Below are 15,387 nucleotides of genomic sequence, written 5' to 3'. Positions count from 1 at the left end.
TGAAAAGAGCTGCATGGATTAAAAAGCGAGTGTAGGCTATCTCTTGTGGTCTAGACACAAGGTTGTCAAACAAAAATGCGTAACATTTTGTTGGGGGGAAAGTATGGGTCTTCCCCAGATGCCAAAGGCAAGCCTGAGGGTGTTACAAGAGTCTGAGCTGGGTTATGGTGTTGTTTTACATTATTATCTTGAATATCATAACCCAAATCATATCGGTAACATTAACAGCTCTAATGGAGTGAAGTTTTGGTGAGCAGACATTTGGAGAACACTGTCAGATCAATGGAGAAGAGGCGGCTACTGTTTGCAGTGAAAGATTTAAAATTTACTTGTCAATCACGCTGATTAACGGGGCTCAGCTGGCAGACATGCTGCTCCACCAGAAACATCTCTACATGCACAGCAAGGCGCAGATTTCAGAGACTATTTTCATATCATCTTAGTTCTGATGGTAAGTTAGCATGGGAAAGAACCTATTGTTGATCATCGCTTCAACCGTTGATGTATGATTCGATCACCATTTGGCACAAGCCCTTATCCCTGCCATCCTCAACATCGATACAAAGTGTATAATATAAGAATAGTAATACACAAAATAATTCATCAATAAGTAATATCAGGTATTCTGCTGATTCTATTAGATTTTTTTTCTGTTAAGCCTGTCCAGACAGCATAGACTATAGAAGTGCAATTTTAAAAAAAAGTGCATTTTACCAAATGCCCAAAAAAAGTATAATCATGTATACTTTGTGTTTCAGCTGTCAGTAATTTTCCATTTAACTCTCTGCTGAATTAAAATGATCCGGCATTAGAGAGGCTTGAGAATGGTGTAGCAGATGTCGGTGAGGGGGCTGTTGACATGTATTCGTGTCAAATATGCAGCCTATGATATTTAACCAGTGAGAACTCTGTTTTGCCAAGTCATCTTGTTGTTGCATGAGTCATCGTCATCATTAATGGGCAACAAAACAAAAATAAACCCAGGCATAACTGTGGGTCGGTGTGTTTATGTCTCATAGCAACGAGAGGAGCTGACCAAGCGTAAAGAAAAGGTCATCAGGAAGAGGGACCGACTGGTCAAGGAGGGGCCAGAGGCAGAGAAGGCGGTGCTTCCGATGAACGAGGAAGTGGACGCATTGACAGCCAACATTGACTACATCAACGACAGCATCGCAGACTGTCAGGCCAACATCATGCAGATGGAGGAAACCAAGGTGAGACAGGCTATAAGCAGACTTGAGAATTTAGTTCTCCACATAAATGTCTTCATTTATTTGAAGTTTTCTGAAGTCATCCTGTTTTGTTTTTTTCAGGAGGAAGGCGACACAGTGGACGTCGCTGCTGTGATTAGTTCCTGCAGCCTGACAGAAGCTCGTTTTCTGTTGGATCACTTCATGTCAATGGCTATCAACAAGGTACCAAGTCTTATAATAGTGTTCATCAGGAGTAGTCACATTTGGTACAGTTAAAATATATCACCACGGTCTGTGCTTATGGCTGCTCTATGACATGAAAAGGATTTTTAGGTATATATCAACACCTCTCTTTGCCTAATTTTCACAATTTCACTTTTTAACATCAACTTGGTCAGAGATAACAGAAGGAAGTTTGCCATTTGGTTAAATCTGCCACATGGTGATGTCATTTAATACACATGATCCCTGATTTTAGATTATCATTGGGTCTTTGTAATACTCTAATTCCAGCAACTTTAGAAAAATGCATCAACTACAGATAAATATGACCATGTGTATTTACCACAGCATGTAATTATGTTCATTATTAATATAGTTATTTAATCTATGGCAAGTAAATAACATTGTAAACATTGTATGATTTCAGGGTCTCCAGGCAGCCCAGAGGGAGTCTCAGGTGAAGGTGATGGAAGGCCGGCTGAAGCAGACGGAGATCACCAGCGCCACACAGAACCAGCTGCTCTTTCACATGCTGAAGGAGAAGGCCGAGTTCAACCCGGAGCTGGACGCACTGCTGGGGAATGCACTGCAAGGTAACCGCAACGTTTAGTGAGGTGGAAGTGGAGATGAGGACCCAAAAACGCAGACCAGAGCACTGGATTAACCCAGCCCAACTCCCAGAAGTGTCATGTCAAAGAAAACTGGGATGTAGATTTTTTTCTGGGAGGATGATGATGAGGTTTCTCTTCCACGGGTTAATTCTGTTAAAAACGTGTGTCTGCACATCTGGGGATGTGGACTGGGTTGCTGGTCAGCTGCATGATTGGGCCTATTGACCTTCTCTTGCCTGTTGCCTTCTGCTGAACAGAAGCTGGCCTAATTTTTAAACTGCTGATATTTGGCTCTATTTTTAAAGTCTGGTACAAACATTATATTCCAATAATGAATATATTCCAACTTTTCAACTTTAAAACTACAAATTTTATAGGTTACGCATGTACTTTAATTTTATAAAACTTTTGGCCAGCCTCTGTTCAGCAGGATGTTTTGTTTACAGTAGCTGCACTTCATTTTCTTTGGTTTGTTTTGTAGAATTTCGGGGGACTGTGTTTTTGATTTGTGCATTGCCTTTTTTCTGTTCCCCCACGTTTTCTTTTTTTGTTTTCTTTTGTTTTTACAGAGCTAGGTAACATCCCAGCTGGTAAGTGAAATCATATTAGACTCTTATCTGTGTTATGGATGCATGGTTCCTTCCCTTTGCACTTTGTAAACTAACGAAACATAACATGAACAGGTGCATGAGGTGCAATGCAACCAGGCTTCCCTCCATCTGTCTGCTGACCTTCTCCCTTCCCCTTCATCTGGATACACTCCTCCTCCTACTCCTTTTCGTCCTCCTCCTAGATCACCATGTGCTACAGTCTCCATGCTTTAGCACCCTGCTAACCCCAGACCCTTCCACAGGAACCATACAACATGGATATTTTAGCTCTGCCGGACCTTGTATGTCAGCTGGCCCCATCGGGATCAATGGACTAATGATTCCTCACACTCCTCCACCTTGTTGTCTCATATCAGGTCTTTTACCTTCGGCCCAACTCGCCCACACATCTTTCTATAACCCTCCCCACCTGACTGCTTTCTGACCTCTCACCTTCTTCGATCCATCTGATCCAATTGAGTTCAGTGAGGACCAAGATTTTGTTTGTCAAAACAGCATGGCGCTGCGCTGACATCGCCCCATCTGCTTCATTTGTTCATCTTCTCTACATCAATTTGCGCAGCTATTTAATAAAACGTCAAGAGAACTGCTTCACCCTCTAGTGAAAGTAAGCAAAATGATAAATCATGTAGTCCTAGACATGGTGTACTTGCTGAGAACGGTTGTAAAAAGACATGAGAAGTCATCTCAGTCTTATCACCCGAGAGAGTTTCTTCCCAATTCTGATATTATTAACTGATCTCATTTGACAGAAAATGGAGACGATAGCAGCAGTGATGAGTCTGCCCAGAGCCCTTCTGCTGAGGGAAAGTAAGTCTATGTGCTGTGTCATGTCATGGTATGTTGTGTTATGTTGTGTTATATTGTGTCATGTTGTCATCTTAATTTATGCTATGTTCTGTTCTATTGTGTTGCATCATGTTGTTGCTTCATGTTATCGTTTATCATGATGTATCATGTTGTGTTTTACTGTGTTATGTCAAGTTAGGCGTGTTTACGTTGTGTTTTATGTTGTGTTGTCTTTTTATGTTCTGTTGCGTCATGTTGTGTTGTGTTGTTGCATGTTACGTTGTGTTATACATTATGTTATGCTTAGAACTTTGCTGTCTTGTGCTGTTATGTTAGTTGCGTTATGCTATTGTATGTTGTTGTGTTACTTAGTTAATGTATCTTATGACATGTTTATATTATATTGTGTTACGTATTATGTTGTTGTTTTATTTATGTCTTAATTGTGTTCATGTAAATGTTTGTGAATTTGTATCTGTTTTTATTGTGTTTGTCTTTCATGTCAGTTGTATTCTACATTATGTTAATGTTATGTTACATTGTTTTTATTTTTGTTAACATTGTTAATCATTTGTTTCATATAATGTTGCTTTATGTTTTGTGACATAATGTGTCGTATAATATGTTTATGTTTTGTGTTTTTATGTGTGTTTTTACTTTTACTCACATGTCAAACTCTTGTATTCCCTCCAGCACTTTGGCATCAGATCTCATGAAACTCTGTGGAGAGACCAAAACCAGAAATAAGGTAATACAATATTTATTATGGTTATGTTACATACTCTGCATACACTAGCGTCTCCCTATTTACTTCCTGTCTTAATTTCGACATATCTTTGCTCCACAGGCTCGTAGGAGGACCACCACTCAGATGGAGTTGCTGTACGCAAACAGCGACTCCGCCCCCGATGCACCGACTGCAGACTTCACCAGTCCGATGCTGCCGTTAGCTGAAACGCCAGATGGGGGCGGAGACGTGGACTCGTCAGGCTCATCAGTCAGGGACTACACAGCTCTCTCCCCCGGCTTTTCCTCTAAAATGGGCAGCATGTAAGTCCAGGCCCGGCACTCTTCTGCTAACAGAATAATTACTACTTCCTTCCGTCCTGCATGTTTGATGTTGCTGCTACTTCCTCTGCTGTATTTAATTTTGTTTCACATTATTCATGAGCATCCTTACATCAAATAGTGATACCGACCTCCAACTGATGAGTGCTTTGAGGTAAAAGCATGAAGAGAGGAGCCAATATTAACATTTGTATGGCTTATTTATTACTGTCCTCTGCTAAAGGCGCCTTTGTAATTCCTCATTAGAGCTTAGTCACATGCTGATGGCAAAAATACTAACCAAACGGCTTTAACTGGCCATGCTTCAAACCAACTGAAAATGCACATTAACTTGTATGTAAAAAAGAGCCTTGGCTGACAGTGATCCATCAGCAAATAAAGAAATATAATAAAAAATGTAGTGTAGCATAAAGTGTCCAAAGTAGTTAAACATGAGCTTGGCGAAGAACCACAACTGTTTTGGGACTTGAAATATCAGGTAACTGTGTTTCTGTGTGTACTGCATGCTCAGCTTTTCATTGATGCCATTATATTATGTTGGTTTCCCATCCTTCTGTTGTTTTATTATTATTATTCTTTGTGTTGTTTGTCGATAACTGTATGAAACTGAACGATCAGTTCTGGCTCCAGAACTTCGTCAGGGCTGGAAAAGCGAGCTCCGGAGCCTTCCCCGCTCTCGCGCAGGAAGACCTATGACAAGGCACAAGCAGCGGCTGACAGGGCAAAGGTCAAGGAGATTAAACAGTAAGAGCTTGCTGCCGACATTGTGGCTGCAAAGCCAAAAAGAAAAAAACGAAATAATTTCACTTCAACTCTACTAATACTGTTTTCTCGGTTTCCTGCTATGGAGAAGCATGTGGTCTCAAATCAAAATTGCTCTGCGCCTGGTGTGATAACCTTTGACCTGCCAAGTTCTATGCTGAATTTAAAGTCCTATTGTTCCTACTGAACTTCGATAGCATGTCTCTTAATTGAGCATGTTTTCTCATTCACTCCGAGTAGTTTTGACTCAAATTCAGTGTTCAACTTGCTAATGAATCCCTCTGCTGCTGATCTACTTATGAAACGCATTTTACATACTCAGAAAATCGCTTTCCTTTCCTTTCCCTTTATTTTCTTTATCCTATCACTAAATTCTAGTTAGTCAGACTGAAATGCTGTTTAGGCTTTTTTAATTTTTGTGTGGTAAAAGTGCTGTTTAAATATGTAGGATATCTAACTATTCATTATTTTTCATAATCTGAGCATGGTGATCAGGGTGACACAGTAAGCCAGTAAATTAAGGAAACTCGGGACTCTTGTTACTAAGTAAATACTTAACTATTATATTATTATTATAAACTAATAGTTACTTAGATCAGAGTTAATACTTGAGTTTTTTACGCTTTTATTGGCATGAACTTTGCAGACACTTATCTCCGTGCTTTGTGAACAGGAAATGATTTCCAACTTGAAACAACAGTTACTTTACTCTGCACTCCAACAGGCATGGTCAGTGTGAGTGCATGGGGTCGATATATGATAATTAATATTGCTGCATCCATGTGATATGACGAAGTCAGCAAATGCCAGAGAAAAAAAAGAACTGTTAATCTCAGCTTTACAAATCAAATTCAAATTGCCTGATTTCATGCACCTTTCATACCTAATCATGGTACTGATCACCTGTTACCAATTAACCTGTTCACCTGTGGAATGTTCAAACCAGGTTTCTGGTTGTTTCCCAAAACTCAATGAAGTTGATGAGGAAAGACGTATGAAATATTTTGTCTTCGTGCTGTTTGTAATAGTGTATATGTCAAAAAGGATTAACTGATTATCACACTGTGTTTCATTTACATTTTAAGCAGCGTCCCAAATTTTGTAGAATCAGGGTTATAAATTTGCATACACGAAACAAAATACATGATTTTATTACATGAAACATTGTGATTGCACAGATACGAAGAATAAACCTTTATTCATTCCTAAGGATTAAATCAAGTCAATTTTATTTATATAGCCTAGAATCACAATCACATTGCTTCAGTGGGCTTTACACTCTGTACAGATTCTTGTTTGTTTTGAGTTTGAGTCTAGACAGATAAGGAAGTTAAAATTGAACCAGGGACTCTGCAATTACAGGGTGTGTGTTTTGACCACTAGGCTACCATGACAGCCCTTCAGGCTAGGAATCCTTCAGGCTAAAACATAACATTTACTCTGCCACCACCCTCAGACTATATGTGACATTTTTTGAAAGATAACAATCAAGTAGTCTTGTTATTTTTCATCCATCCAACGCTGTTGTTTTTTTTGGTGTTTTTTCATTACAGCCTCATGCTGGCTTGGCTCTAGTTAGATTACAGCTGCTGACAGAAAATACTTCGATATAACGTGTGTAACGCTAGTATTCATTTAATTATTCAATATATTTATGCATCTATAAAATACCACAAATTGCACTTTGCTTCAGATTTTTTATCGTTACTTCAAAGGAAGGTCGTTGTTGTACTTTGGACAGGTTGTAAAGCCACGGCCTGGTACTCCCATTGAACAGGAAACCTCAGTAATGTCTTCTTTACGGCTTCAGATGAGTCTGAACACGTGACACACACTTCCCTGACAAGCCGTCCTGACAGTTTGCTCCCATATGACATGAATGCAGCATATGCGTCTCCCGTCTGTCCTCGTACAGTCCTCCCACACTCCTGCCAGTAGTGTGTAAACAGCTTAGCACACACTTTAATTATGCTGCAGCTTAATTGGCAGCCCTACTGTCTTCCTTCACAGCCCAGTCATCAGGAGCCTGAAGAGCAGCCCACCACTTCCTCTCTCCCTACTGCTTGTCCCAGTAACCACATCACTGCCTTAATGACAGGGTATCTGGGGCGTGGTGCAAACGTCCTGTAGGATAAGTAAGAAGCAGAGATAAGTAAAATTGACACAATCCTGCCAGTGAGTCAGATTAGAGTTAGGAAAGGATGAGTGGGAGCATTGACAACATGCCTTATTTCCCAACTTAGGGTAGTTATCTCTTATTAATGTCGAGGTAGACATGTAGATCGGTGGAAGTACATTTTGATTTAGCAGCGTAATATTGGAGTGTTTTAATATAACAACTAGCTTTCTCAGGGTAGAACTGTTATCATTTTGTTTGTCTTTTGATTTTAATAATCTAAAATGCACACACATCTCAGGAATATCAAATACTCTCTTCCCCTCCAGGTTGAATGGATGCCTCCACCCGTCCTCCAACCGCGTCCTCCATTCTGTTTCCCCCCCTTTCTCCGATCCACCCAAGTACAACTTTTTTGTTTATTATTTGCCAAATGCTTCACTAAAACTTCACCTTTGGTGTGTTGGGCAAAGGTGAATCTGAAACACAGGCGCACATGGTGTGGACTCCATCCTTTTCACTATTATCTGCAGATTTTGGGTGTGACTGTAGCGTCAACAGAGCCTCCCAGGAGTGTCATCCCTCTCTGCTAAGAAGCATCCTTGATTAACCAGACATGAATGGTTAATGTGGTTAGAAACAATGTGGTTAGAAACAATGAGTGGATATCCTTTCTGGGATCAATAGATAATAACAATAAACCCAAACAGTGTCTTCTTGTTCAGCTTATTACTGCTATTGAACCTGAAACCTCTTTTCATTAGCCTTTTTCCACTTCAGTGAGCCTTTTATTCTGCACATAACACACCTTTTAAAAGCTCATTCAGTCACAACTCCTGAATATCGACGTCTGGATCTGTGGTACACCATCACCTCATCCCGCCGCTCCACTGATACTGAGAGCTACGACTGGTGGAGAGTAGTGATTGTACGATTACACTATCAGATGCCAATTTGTCAACTCGACCAGCCAATTAGTGATCGATGTGTGTATATGTGATGCTATTGGACTTGTGGCCCCTGGTGATCCGACACTACTGGTTTCCAATGATTGTCTGTCTTTGTCTCCTTGGGTGTTTTTTTTCTATTATGGGCTGGGAGAGAGGAGGCCCTTGAAGGTGCAGGGGTATTTATAGATCGTGTCTAGTGTTTCTTTTCTTTTGGCACAATAACTCTGTTCACAGCCTCATTTTTCTTTCGACTGTTACTGTCATCTTTTTCTGTTTTTGGTTGCAGCATCGTGCTAATCAGGCACGAGAGCTGCATGCTGTGCATGAACTGTGGTTGTGTGATTTAGATCCTCGCTGCACTCAATTTATTAGACAGCGTTGTGTCCAGTCAGCAACTATTGACAGAGAGATGTGTGTGTTTTCCAGGGGCGTAATTAACCCGGTGCCGGCTACTAAGGGCAGTCGGTCAGCCACGTTACAATGCGTCCACGTGGCAGAGGGACACAGTAAAGCCGTTCTGTGTGTCGACTGCACTGATGACCTTCTCTTCACTGGATCCAAAGGTTAATACCCACAATCCTCCATCATGCCTTCACCTCTTCACGCTCTCTCATCTCTCTCATCACTATTCCTCACATGTCTGCTCGTTAAGGCACCGGTAATTTATTACACTCTGACATGCTGTGGATGCTGTTATATACCAGCAAATAAAACCTGACAGGGATTAATTAAGATTGTCGTATGCACAGTGTGTGGATAAATGAGGTGATGCAATAAAATGACATTGTACATACAGTAAAAATCTAATGGTGAAGCAGCTTTTTATGATAATAAATAGAGGTGAATATATTGGCAATCAACTAGATTGAAGTGCTCATTCATCCCCATAGAGGTTATTATGCCTCTGCGCCAGTGATGGCTGTGGCTGGAAGCATTATGTTTTCAGGTTGTCTGTCTGTACATCCCATTCTTGAAGACTGGAAATTATACATGACAATGAAGTGATAACTTTGATTTCAACAAGGATTACCTTTTACTAAATTCCTTCAAAGACTTCACTACATAGTCTATACTATGAGTCTGGACAGACATGGATGTAAACTGCAACTAAACTGCGAGTCTGTAATTCTAGATTTTTACCAGATAAGTAAACTGCTCTTCCTAACTTCTGTATTTGGTTTTTCATCATTAAGAATAAAGTTTATGTTGTTATAAATTCCTTATAATTTTTTATCTTGAGCTTCACTAAATATGTAATAAATGGTGATAAGGCTGACAGACTGTGTGTCCTCCTGCAGACCGGACCTGTAAGGTGTGGAATCTGGTGACTGGTCAGGAGATAATGTCCCTGTCCGGTCACCCCAACAACGTTGTGTCAGTCCGCTACAGCTCCAGTTTGGTCTTCACCGTCTCCACCACCTACATCAAAGTGTGGGACATCCGGGACTCGGCCAAGTGCATCCGAACACTAACGTGAGTGTGTTTGGCATGTTTTGCCATTTAGTTACTTTATATATGAAATGACATAGCAATTTAAATGTGTTTGTTCTATTGTTCTAAGTAGATATTGAACACACTTTTTTCTTTCTTCATTCCTTCTCCACTTACAGTACATGTTGTAGAACTTGTATTTACACTTAATTATCCCTGTTTTACAAATATTTAAGAAATATATGTACAAAATTAGGCCCCCAATGATCTTAAACGTACCTAATCAGACTGTAAATGTATGCTTCAGTGCCGTCTGTCAAAGGATCTGTATGTAAATCTGTAATAAGATTGTTGAGAACAACAGTTGGTAATTATTGTTATTTTACCAGAATTCCTTTCACAAGTAAAAAAAAAAAATAATTAAATTTACCAAAATATATATGTATGTATTTAACACCCTGAAAACTCAAACTCATGTGTGTCTCATCCTTGTGCCTTCAGGTCCTCTGGTCAGGTTAATGCCGGGGATGCATGTGCGTCAAACACCAGCCGAACAGTCACGATCCCAGCAGGAGAGAACCAGATCAATCAGATCGCTCTCAACCCCAACGGGACGGTTCTGTACGCCGCCGCTGGAAACTCGGTCAGAGTTTGGGATCTGCGAAGGTAAGAAGAAACATGAGCACAGAGAAAATGTACACTTTGAGTAATTAATGTGAAAACGGCCTCTAGTGTCAAACTCTGCACGTACATCATTCTGCACAGTGAAGCTCAAACATTCAACTGTAGGAACAAAAGGAAAATACATATTTTTGACTGGAGGGGGTTACTTTAAATTAGGTTTGACACATCTGAAGTTGTGTAATAAAATCCAGTCTGACATAAAAACTATACTGGCAGTCTGTTTATCTTTTTCTGCCTTTTTTTACTTTACTCATTTTGATCCCACTGCTCCCTTTTTCTGATGCATAATACTGTCAGTTAATTCAAAGCCCAATTTCTCTCCGCTGCACACTTGAGAGATCCAATTCAATGTGACACCTGACAGGGATCCAATGCAAAGCTATCATCCATCACTGACAGCCAGCTACCAGAACTTTTGATGGATTACCTCTTTGTTCCTCTTAGGAAATAAAAAACGTTGATAACCAGCCGTTTGGATGATTGAAATAACTTCGAATCAATATGCAATGAGACTGAACGTTGCAAACTCAATTCATAAACTTTGATTACCCACATGACACTTTTTAACATAAGTGAATTATTTATTAAGTTGATTTATAACACTGTTGTTCTAGAAAGACTAAAACTGATATTTAATTTCATGTTGTGAGCCAAACTTAGAGACTGCAAGTTAAATTATTGACTCATGAGTGTTTTTTTATATTTTCTTCCTTTGTCAGATTTGCATCCACAGGGAAACTTATAGGTCACCTTGGTCCAGTGATGTGTCTGACTGTGGATCGGTCTGGAAACAATCAAGACCTGGTGATCACCGGGTCCAAGGACCACTACATCAAGGTGTGTCCAGTGATCCTTCACCTCTTCATGAAATGACCTATATTTACCTCAGCACTTACTCTGGGATAAGCATAATGTTTCTTGTGAGCCTCATCTAAGAAAACTAAAGATTAATCGTTAGTTATGATGTGTTATATGCTTCAAGCATTCAGAAATATATAATAAGAGCTATTGAAGTTGCTCCATCATTCAACACATGTACAGTAACATTCATTGTTGATGCTGTTGCAGTTGTTTGATGTGACTGAAGGCTCTCTGGGGAGCATCAGCCCAACACACAACTTTGAACCTCCCCATTACGATGGCATCGAGTCACTGGTGGTCCAGGGGGACATTTTATTCAGCGGCTCCCGAGACAACGGCATCAAGAAGTGGGACCTGGACCGCAAAGACCTGCTGCAGGTACTGAGATAATAGACATATAGATATAATACAAAGACAGACGGAGGATGAAATGAGATATTTAGGTCTTTTAGGTCTCATATTAAACATCTAATTCCTTCTCTTCTCTCCAACAGCAAGTCCCAAACGCCCACCGTGACTGGGTTTGTGCGCTGGGAGTGGTTCCCGGGTCTCCGGCCCTGCTGAGTGGCTGCAGAGGTGGGGTGCTCAAGCTGTGGCACACGGACACACTGGGGACTCTTGGGGAGCTGAAGGGTCACGAGAGCCCCATCAACAGCATCTCTACCAACAGCAGCCACCTGTTCACCGCCTCCGAGTGAGTCTCACACCAAACAAACACGCACTTTATAGTGTATGTTTGTATGTTCCAGTGTCCCTGCTTTGGCTTTCAGTTACTTTTATGATACATTTTTAATTTCTTGTACATTTCTATACAACTTAATGTATCAATTGATTAGGGATGCACCGTAGGAGAGCAAATTGCTACGCTAACTCCTTAATTTTTTAAAAAACTTTAACAAATCAAGTTCACATCACTGCATTACCAACTACTAGTGAATAGATTTCATAATGACAATCAAACAATGAGACTATCAAATCTGGATCAGTACATGGATCAGTGATGTCAGTCCAGTATCAGATATGTGCATTATCGGCAGTATCGTCACCCTGCAGTGGTTCAGACCAATTTTGAACCACAGACATAAAACAAAGCAGAAAACTGGGTCACACGTCATGAGTCACATCACAATTGCAGTTTTGAAGCAAACTCTGACACAGTTCTTCGAGCATGACAGCATCAGAATAGTGAAACAAGCCTCAAAGCTCCAGTATCAGATACATCATGTGGGTCTGGAAGATTTTTTCTCACCGTTTAATTTTCCTGTCTTCCAGTGACCGGACTGTGAAGATCTGGCGTGCACGTGGTGGACTGGACAGCACCTTAGAGGCGGGTGACAATGCGGATGAGGTGGCCAGTGTCTGAACACACCTCCACCTGCTGGGTTTGACTCTGGAAGGACATTAAAAGCATCTTTTGATGCTGCAGCCCTGCACTTTGACCCCTAACTTCTTAAACCCAGTGCTGACTCCTAAAACACATACCTTCCATGCCATGTAACCTTTATGACTGAGCCAACAGGATTTAATCTCAACAGAAACTACCAACTTAATTCTTTCCTTAGACTCTGTATGCTCAGAGTGTAGTTCACCGTACTGTTAATGACTCTCTGCAGCATAATCTTTTTCTCTTTTGCGCTGTAGACGATACGTCGCCTCGGATCACGATAAGAACTTGTACTCACAAGTCATTTATTTAAGACTTAAACAAGACAAACACTCAGCGTTGTGTCAGGATACAGTACACCTGTGGACACACAGTTAAATAGTAGCAGTGTGTTTTGTTAGATTAGGTAAAATAGACAGGAAGTTGAGTGTTAGAGGGGAAAAAGGTGGCAGATCTAACGGGTTGCTAGCTGGTCTTCGCAACCCAGTTCTCCGCTTTCTTGGGATTGTTGAGATTGTTTCTCTGCACTTGATGCAGAACCAATGTCCCTGCGCTCCTTTTCCCCCCAAATAACAAAAGTGGCTTTACTGTATGTGTTAAAGACAAATCACCGTTCCCCTTAACTTCCCTCTCTCCTGCCTTTAAGCTCCTCCCTTCTCAAGTTCTGCAGCTGTTTAAGACCAGCGACCAAAATCATGCAAACTTGTCGTCTTCGCTGTCCTTCACTGCACTCATTAACAGAACACACTTTACAGTAATAGTTCCACTTAGAGCATAGAGTTTTACATTTTGGGAAATATATTTGTGTCTTATTTGCTGTGATTGTGATGATGCGTATCTGACTGTTAAATATAACGCCCCAGCCAGAAGCTAGTTATCTAAACATAAAGGCTGGAAAAATGGGGAGAGAGCTAGCCTGTGTCCAACCAACTGGGTGAAAGCAGTCAAAGCCTCCATTTACAATTTATTACAATACGTCAACAAGCCAACATCTTATTCATAACTCTGTGTTGTCCTTCAGTGCGTCACCTTCTGAACACCACAGGATGGCGCCTATAACACACAGGCTACACCATCCCTCTGAATTACTGGCGCGTTGTATCACAAGCAATCATCTCGCGTTTCATTTGCTATTCAACTCACTACTTCTTGCTGCGGCTGAAAGTTCACATGGACCGTCATTTGTTCGTGAACATTTTGATATTGATTCCGAGACAGTGACATGGCTAGTTGGCTAGCTAGTCTTGTTGTGAAACATACTTTCAGAGTATATTTACAGTTTGTCAGCTTTGAATCTTGCTACCCTAATGTTAGCTTTCTAGCTAATAGCCGAGCTGAAGGGTTCTGTGAGCGTAGCGGACTAGTATATCTCCCATTGCCAATGATGTGATTGCGACAGCTATTAGTCAAACCTTCAGGTGTCAGGGAAACATAGTTATGGCTTGGGAATAGTTGTAGATTTTTCTGCCAAAATGCTTTAAAGTATAAATTATTGGTCTAATTGAGAGAAGGGCACGTTGTCGGGCGTCACATCTTGTATGTTTAATCCATAAACAAACCAAAGGATAAAATGAGCAATTTGTTGTTTTACAGGGGGTTGTGTGGTAGACTATTTCTTGGTAACTTCCTTCCCCAACGCAGTCACAAACAAGATTTAATGAGTTAATTAGCTTCGGAGATGTTGCTATGAAGATTTTGCTCCCATCAGCCAGAGCCAGGCCTATAGTTCCCCCCTGCTTTCAGTCTTTATGCTAAGCAAAGCTAACTGAATGTAGCTGGTATCAATCTTCTCATGTAACTCATTGTCAGAAAGTGAATACGTGTATTTCCCAAGATGTCAAACTACTCCTTTAACCCTTGAGCACTTGTGAAAACTGACACAATTAGTCTTTGAGAAACACTTAATCCTTCGTAAATGTGAGCAGGTTCAGCGTTTATATTCTACACTTGTTGTTCACGTTTCATCGTATGTAAAAACGTATTTTCACTCTTCACATGTCGCAGTTAGCGCTCACTGAACCTACACTACTGAGTTGTCGTCTAACTCCCATGCTGCTAAGTCGTGTGCTCACCTTCTTCAACCCTATAAGAGGGCTTCTTGTCATGGACTCCGGGTGAGGTCCGCTTTGTACCGAGCAATGTGTATGTATATATATGTACTAGTATCTTTTTTGTTTTTTGGAGAGGAGAGGCCTTCAGACTCTGCCCGTGTCGTGACCGACATCTGTCTCCCAGTTCTGATCCTTGTGGGGCCTTCCTGGAGACCATCGTGGTCTCCCTCATGTAACTGATCTGTCTGTCGCGATTGTGTGCTGTCACTTTTGAATGTTCGGTGAAACAGCAGTTGTAGGCATTATTCGAGTACATATCTGATGTATGTAAACAATGTATTTAAAGAAGAATCTGACTGAATGTTAGTTTTGTGGGACCACCGATCTGAACGCAGTCTCACACGTTGAGCCGAGAGGACCAGGATTGGCAGGAAGACTGACGAGCAGTATTAAAGCTTTGGAGGTGGCAGGTTATGTTTAGTGGCCTACGGTTAGGTTTTTTCTCCCTCTCTGTTTCGTTTGTTATGCTGTCCCTGTTCCACATATCCTGGGCGTTCCCCCTCTGGAGTTTTAGTAGCCATTCTCAAGTGGCGGACTCTGTAGCGATTCTAATGTCAGATGCCTGATGAGAATAAATGCCATCTGTCAAAAACA

At 40.9% G+C, this 15,387-nt stretch overlaps 1 protein-coding gene across 5 annotated transcripts in view; it reads left to right on the top strand.

Annotated features, from left to right (window-relative positions):
- Window positions 1–15,387, top strand: part of kif21a (kinesin family member 21A) — a 56,860-nt gene extending 41,473 nt beyond the window's left edge. For 2 of the 5 annotated variants that reach the window (XM_084365279.1, XM_084365282.1), the window contains 15 exons: window positions 1,020–1,214; window positions 1,314–1,415; window positions 1,843–2,008; window positions 2,596–2,616; window positions 3,390–3,447; window positions 4,120–4,174; window positions 4,274–4,476; window positions 5,113–5,238; window positions 8,749–8,885; window positions 9,621–9,795; window positions 10,255–10,419; window positions 11,157–11,274; window positions 11,506–11,676; window positions 11,793–11,992; window positions 12,571–15,387. In XM_084365279.1, coding sequence (XP_084221405.1) covers window positions 1,020–1,214; window positions 1,314–1,415; window positions 1,843–2,008; window positions 2,596–2,616; window positions 3,390–3,447; window positions 4,120–4,174; window positions 4,274–4,476; window positions 5,113–5,238; window positions 8,749–8,885; window positions 9,621–9,795; window positions 10,255–10,419; window positions 11,157–11,274; window positions 11,506–11,676; window positions 11,793–11,992; window positions 12,571–12,661 — 1,983 coding nt within the window. In that variant the 3' untranslated portion in view covers window positions 12,662–15,387. The remainder of the gene's footprint in view (window positions 1–1,019; window positions 1,215–1,313; window positions 1,416–1,842; window positions 2,009–2,595; window positions 2,617–3,389; window positions 3,448–4,119; window positions 4,175–4,273; window positions 4,477–5,112; window positions 5,239–8,748; window positions 8,886–9,620; window positions 9,796–10,254; window positions 10,420–11,156; window positions 11,275–11,505; window positions 11,677–11,792; window positions 11,993–12,570) is intronic. The other 3 variants (XM_084365280.1, XM_084365281.1, XM_084365283.1) reach the window with 3 other exon arrangements.

Source organism: Pagrus pagrus, assembly GCF_965226575.1.
Source record: "Pagrus pagrus genome assembly, chromosome: 10".
Classification (NCBI taxonomy): Eukaryota; Metazoa; Chordata; class Actinopteri; order Spariformes; family Sparidae; genus Pagrus; species Pagrus pagrus.
The sequence above is the reverse complement of the archived record's forward strand: the minus strand, read 5'-3'. Positions and strand labels throughout refer to the sequence as shown.